This window comes from Etheostoma cragini, chromosome 15 (genome assembly GCF_013103735.1).
Source record: "Etheostoma cragini isolate CJK2018 chromosome 15, CSU_Ecrag_1.0, whole genome shotgun sequence".
NCBI classification, from domain to species: domain Eukaryota; kingdom Metazoa; phylum Chordata; class Actinopteri; order Perciformes; family Percidae; genus Etheostoma; species Etheostoma cragini.
In genome coordinates this window covers 20653062-20659647 of record NC_048421.1, presented here as the reverse complement: position 1 = coordinate 20659647, position 6586 = coordinate 20653062, and the positions used below count along the sequence as shown (strand labels likewise).

General features: G+C 41.4%; 1 protein-coding gene across 2 annotated transcripts in view; it reads left to right on the top strand.

Annotated features, from left to right (window-relative positions):
- Positions 1-6120: 6120 nt before the first annotated feature.
- Positions 6121-6586, top strand: part of pih1d1 (PIH1 domain containing 1) — a 14452-nt gene continuing 13986 nt past the window's right edge. The window contains exon 1 of one of the 2 annotated variants that reach the window (XM_034893723.1): positions 6121-6201. In XM_034893723.1, coding sequence (XP_034749614.1) covers positions 6161-6201 — 41 coding nt within the window. In that variant the 5' untranslated portion in view covers positions 6121-6160. The remainder of the gene's footprint in view (positions 6202-6586) is intronic. The other variant, XM_034893724.1, reaches the window with a different exon arrangement.

The window sequence follows — 6586 nt, the reverse complement described above, 5'->3', positions numbered from 1 at the left end:
TGGTGATGTTTGATCCGCCCCCCTATGATGCGGCCACACCCCCTTTCACAGATAATGAACTGTATGACGTATTGTCTTGTGTGAGGTATCATTGAACTCAGCAGGGAGTTCCTTTTTCTTGGGGATGACTTTCAGTGTCTGAATGACGCGCAAATGCACGGTCGCAAGGAGAGGCGTCCGACAGTAACCCCGACGCGCGCAGGTTAGCAAGGATCCTTCCAACGCTGCTTGCAGCTTTAATTTGATAATGAAAATAGGATATGTTGTGGAAAGACAGTGCTGATAAAAGGGGTTTTATCTGACAGAGCCGTTCAAATTAAAATGAATGGGGAATTGTAAGAGCTACAGTGTAAAACATGGTGTCCCACAGGGAGCATTATAGGGGCGGCTGTGGCTCAGTGGTAGAGCGGTTGCCTGCTAATTGGAAGGTTGGTGGTTTGATCCCTGCCCCTGCAGTCATTGTCGAAGTGTCCTTGGGCAAGACACTAAACCCCGAGTTACCCCGAAATACAGCACATTTACATTATTAGTCCACTATTATTTTCCAAGTCCAGGGGCCTGTTGCACAAAACTAGGATAAGGGATTAAGCCGGGATATTCAAGTTATCCTGGCTAAATTTAGCTTTGACTCGGTTGCACGAAACCGGATTGAATTAAGCCCAGCCAAGTAACCATGGAGATTTATTCTTTGCGGCTAGCCTGGTCCAGAGCAGGCTAACAGCCGGGCTAAGATTAATCCTGGAGTGTCATGTGTCAAATCAGCTGCCGTCTGATCCGAAATAAACGTGTTTAACAGTTATTCCGTTGTCTTCTGCATGTGTTCTGCTTTATTTTTATTAACATGCATTAGCCTACTTGTCACTATTGTCGCCAGTTTGATTTAAACCCTACTACAGCTGTTTAGATGTTTAGGAATGGTTGCACTGGCACCCTGATGCGGAGTGGGACTTTTCCCTGTGTGACGGTAGTGTAGAGGCTGCCTGGTGTGTGGCCGGTGACCGGTGGGCGGTGACCGGTGGGCACCACCGAAAAAATTCTTTTGACAATTCATATTCTAAAAATTAAAGATAAATCCAAGAAAGCATTGAATTAGATTAGATATTTGCATGGAGTAGAATGGGGAGCAAGTAGACCTGCTTTCAAATCCATTTATTACGGTTGCCGACAGGGCCAAATGCCCTGCAACTTAAGAAAACACATGCAAATAGACAAAACACAAGCAAATTAAGAAAATATCTTCATTAATTTGACATAACGTGCCGCATTGGAAACACAGTGCAAATACACACAACACAACCAAATACATAAATGCACTGCAAATACAGAAACAATGCAAAAAGAGACAGAGAGAGAAAAGAAAGACGTGTCTGTAAACTCATAGAAGCAGGAGAGACTCAACTGGAGTTGAGAAGAGAGAAACTTGCGCTGGCATCTCTGATCAGATTGAAAAGAAGTGGGAAAACAAACAAAAGAGACAATACAGGAATGTTGGTAGTATTCCAAGTTTCAGGGACTTGGGTTTGGATGGACAAGAGAGTAAATGTAAATGTAAATGTGCTGTATTTATAGCGCTTTTCCAGTCTTAACGACTGCTCAAAGCGCTTTTACATCTACAGGAAACATTCACCATTCACACACATTCATACACTGTGGCCGGGGCTGCCGTACAAGGTGCCACCTGCTCATCAGATAAACATGCACACACATTCACACTCCGATGCGCAGCACCGGGGGCAACTCGGGGTTCAGTGTCTCGCCCAAGGACACTTCGACAATGTCTGCAGGGGCGGGGATCGAACCACCAACCTTCCAATTGGCAAACTCAAAATGATTAAGGAAACGGTTCAGGAGGCAGGGCAGGTGGGAAATCAAATGGGGTTACTGGAATCAGAGGGAGAAGGAGAGGAGATAAGAAACGGAGTTGATAAGTACAATTTAGAATAATTGTACTCTGACATGGGGGCCAAACACAAGCTTTAATTTTGAAAAGTCAAAGCTCGGGGACGGCACCAGCCAGCAGGGCATGAGACGGGGCATAGATTGTATTTTACAGTATACAGTATATTATATTAATTTACTATACCGTCTATGGAAGGGAGGTCTCCAGACTGCAGCCATAGCCAATTCTAATAAAAAGGCAGAGCGCTCTCTTCCCATGGGACGTTTTAAGCGATTGTATATGCTCATATAGATAGATAGAAAAGTTCATGGGCCACCAACCTTTAACCTTTTAGATAAATGTCTTGGCGTCAATTCCCACAATCCTGAACAATCCCACAGTTATGCCTCTGATTGGTGGAAGTCATGCTGGTGAGGCGGGGGCGCTGTCGGTACCCAATCTGTGAGCATGCACAACAGGAGAATCATGTTTTACGAGGATTTATGACACTGGACGAATCACCATCTGTTCCCACGCTTCTGCCGTTAGCTTCCACTGAGAAGCTAACGTTAGTTTAGCTAACAGCTAATTCGGCTAACCGCTAGAGCAGTGGTTCCCAAACTTTTTCAGCTCAAGACCCTAAAGAGAAATTTGGTGTCTCTCCGGGACCCAAATTTACGGAACAAAACCATGAATTTAAATGTAGGCTATATGAAGTATATTTATTCTATTATAAAAGTAAACAGAAACAGGAAAGTTCTCTATTCTTCTTTCAGTGTCTCACCCCTTTCTCAACTCATTTTCTTATCCCCTCCCATCATCCCTCAGTACCGACACCAATTTTTTTTTAAATAATGCTGACTTGAATTTAATGAGATATATGTGGCAGGTTGAAGATATCAACCAGCTGATCTAGTCTAGGTTTGGTTTTTGAAAGTGCCGTTCTGAGGTCATGCTGAGCATTTAGTATGTTCTCTGCCAATTGGCGACCCACTAAAACGGGTCTGCGACCCATTTTGGGTCCCAACCCTAAGTTCGGGAAACATTGCGCTAAAGGACAGCTTGATTCATTCTTAATTAATGTTAACTCTAAATGATATGTTGTGTTTTAATGAGTCACATGGTAGCTGGTTAGCCTTAGGCGTGGTCTAAAACTCCTCATAGGGTGTCACTCCCCGATGTGAGTCAAGTGCAGATTTGAGTTGCGCATGCTCGGATTTAAGCGGTTTACAACATAACCAGCCTACTGAAATTTGTGATATCCATGAAATAATAAACTTTTCTCATGACAAACAATAACAGAAGATGGGGATCATTTCAAAAACGTTTTAAATATCTATGATTGTTTGATTTCTAATGTTAGTTCAAAACACCATTCCAGTGACAGCCTTTGTTGTGTTTGATTGCTAGCTTTTAGCTAAGATAGCAGTCATTTCAAAAACGTTTTAGCTATCTATAATTGTTTGATTGCTAACGTTAGCTCGAAATGCCATTTAACCAGGGCTGCCAACTTTTCCCTAAACCTTGGAGTGAGATTTGGGGGGGCAACCCATATCTTGCCGCGTACAAAGCAATTTCTTTGGGTCTTTATCCTTCAGGGTTTAAATTGGGATTTCTTATATGTGGGGGGATGGGGTTCTCCCTAGGGGGGTCTGGGGGTATGCCCCCCCAGGAAAAAAATTGAAAAATAAACCATTAAATGGCACTTTCTGGATTGTTTTTTTGCAAAAAAATGGAGAAATCAAGTGTTACATGATATGTGCAAAACGGTAGGGTTAAGAGCCTTTGTGTTGTTAGTATCAACAGGTTTTAGCATTCAGCATTTACATTATTTACATTATTAACTTCTTATGATATGAGAACTGACCCAATGTGCCAAACATAATGAACAACATGAAGAGACAGGAGCACATGACAGCAACAGCTGAGAAGATCTGGGTCTGTGGTGAACAGGTCCAGGGGTCCCTGGTGTAGGGACCAGGAACCCAAAGTTAAATTAATGTTGAGGGATCAACTAAGACCACTGAAATTCTAAAGCATGAGAACCACTGAGTTACATAAGTTCTAATCCTTTAACCTTTGTGCCAGTAGTGTTTGGCCCTCATCTTCTGCCCCCCCCCCCACTTAATGTTTTTACTTTTTTGGGAAAATAAAGACTATTTTTTCACTTAAAAAAACATCAAATGAATTATTTACAGTTACATTTAGAGAAGCAGAGAGGTTAGAGATGCACAATAGTGGCCCAATGTTGCAGTATCGTACTATAGTATAGTGTATAAAGTATTTATATATATATAGTGTAGTATATATAGTATAGTATAGCTCAGATGTGTTTCATCAGATTTCTGCTCATGTTTACAACTTTGTGCACATTCAAAATATAACTCCTCCATCTCTGTTGTCCGAGATGTGGAGAGTTGTAATATAGTGTATAGTATGTATGGTAGGCTATATATAGTATATATAGTATATATACTATATATAGTATAATATAGTCTGCTGTACATGTTATTGCTCCGCTGATGTGGTGGATCTCATTCAGACCGTCTGACAGACACAGGGGCCCATCTGTTCTCTAGTCTCTGACAGAGTTTAGAGGAGCTGTACGCTGCTCTTCATCGGAGGTCTACACGGATCCAACGCGTCACTGCCCTCCCACAGAGCGCGTCCACTAAGATGAACTGAAGTTGCTACGCTACCAGCCGCGCTGCTCACCTCCATCTTTACAGAGAGAGAGGACACGAAGCGACGGACGGTCTGTGAGACTCAGAGATCAGAGATCATGCACCTGGGATGGCTCGGGAAAAAAAGGTTCTCATTTTGCGACAATTTGAAATTCCACAGACAGGGAGCGCTCTTGAACCCCTCACAGTCTCTGAAAGCACAACTAGTCTATCACAAGTGGCTCAACAGGTAGATCTATAGATATATAGATCTATATCTATAGATCTATATTTCTGAAAGAATCTATATATCTATATCTATATCTATATCTAAAGATCTATAGATATAGATATAGATTCTTTCAGAAATTTGACGGGCCGGGTTGACACTTCAGCGTGAGAAATCGGGGGTGTGGCGTGTGCGCGTGTGAAACCAGTCAAATGCGTGTGTCTCACGGCCAATGCGTGAGAGTTGGCAGCCCTGATTTAACTGACAATATTTGTTGTGTTTGATTGCTAACTTGTAGCCAGCAGTGAACAAACTTTGTTATGTAAATCTATTTTTACTGTATTGACATTACAGAAGTCTCTTGTTAGCGTTTTGTATGCTATTTGCAAAGTGACGCTCGCACAACTCACATCTTCACTCCTCGCAAAGTGACGAATGTGCGACTCAAGTCTGCACTCGACTTACATCGGGGAACGACATGAATGGGGAATTTATTTCCGGAACCCAAGGTTTCTCGGAGGAGAGGCGGAAATGTTGAGCTCTCATGACAGTGCTGAGGAGATACTTTTTTTTATTATTATTAAATTTTATTGTACATAGTCTTACAAACAATTAAGGCACAATGTGTTTGTACATTTGTCAAAAAAACGTGTTTACAGCTTTCAGGCAAAGACAGTATATTAAACTAAACATAAAAGAAAATAAGATAAGTGTCTTAGTAGGACCCGAGTAGAGAATGTAAGTCCAGTAAATAAAGGAGTCTCTTGGCATTTTCTTTTGTCATGAATTGCAAAGACATAGCAAAAAGCTTAAACTCATTCTTCCAACTGTTGATGTGGGGTTTGACCTTTAAATATTTGCACCTGTGAATAAAATGTCAACAATGCTCAATCAAGTTATTAATCAAGAATTCTAGATTATTGTCCTTCTAAATATTCCAGCTTTAATTGACATTTTGTTTAATGGGTATAGCAGTGCACCTTTAGATTGAAGCCAGCATTGAAAAGACACAATTCATCGGTTGACACTGAAAGAAAATATGTTCAACCGTCTCAATATCGCTCTCACAGAAAGTACAATAGTTACTTTACCAATTAAATTTCACATTTAGGAAGTTATTTGATGGATAAATGATATTCTAAATGTCACTTCTTTAGCTTTTGGTGAGAGAGGATACGATAAGGTTGGTTTCCTAATCTTTTGTGCCACTTAAGTCTCAGAGAATATACTTTCTTTCAGTTGAAAGGGCTCATTTTTTGTGCATAATATATTCTTAAAGTGCTGGGGAGATACGTCTGGTTCATAGACTGTGTAGTCTATGGTCTGGCTCAAAGTTGAAAAAGATGGCGCTTTTATTTTGAAAGGTTCCTTATCGGAAGTGTTGTTGCCATGTTGAACACGGCGCGACTTCAACTGGCACGGGTGGAAAGGTAAACACATTTTGTTTGTTTATGTCTGGGTGTGTGTGTTTATGTTTATGTTTATGTATGTGTGTGCGCGTAGAGTGATGAAGGACACTGTAGAAAACACACATTACCCACAGCAGATAGATAAATGGTTAAAGAAAACAAAGAGGGAAGCCATTCATGCTAGTATGCACTGCTAGTAAGCTATGCTATCTAACTTCTCACAACAAGGACAAACCTCACCATGAGGCATGTAACCAAGACGACGGTATTTGGTTAGCTAACATGAATCGCTTCTGGGGCCTGTTGCACAAAACTAGGATAAGGGATTAAGCCGGTGTTCCGGTTTAACGAGAGTCCATGTTAACTGGCGACCGTCAGCCAAAAGCGTCTGTTGTTGTCGTAGTGA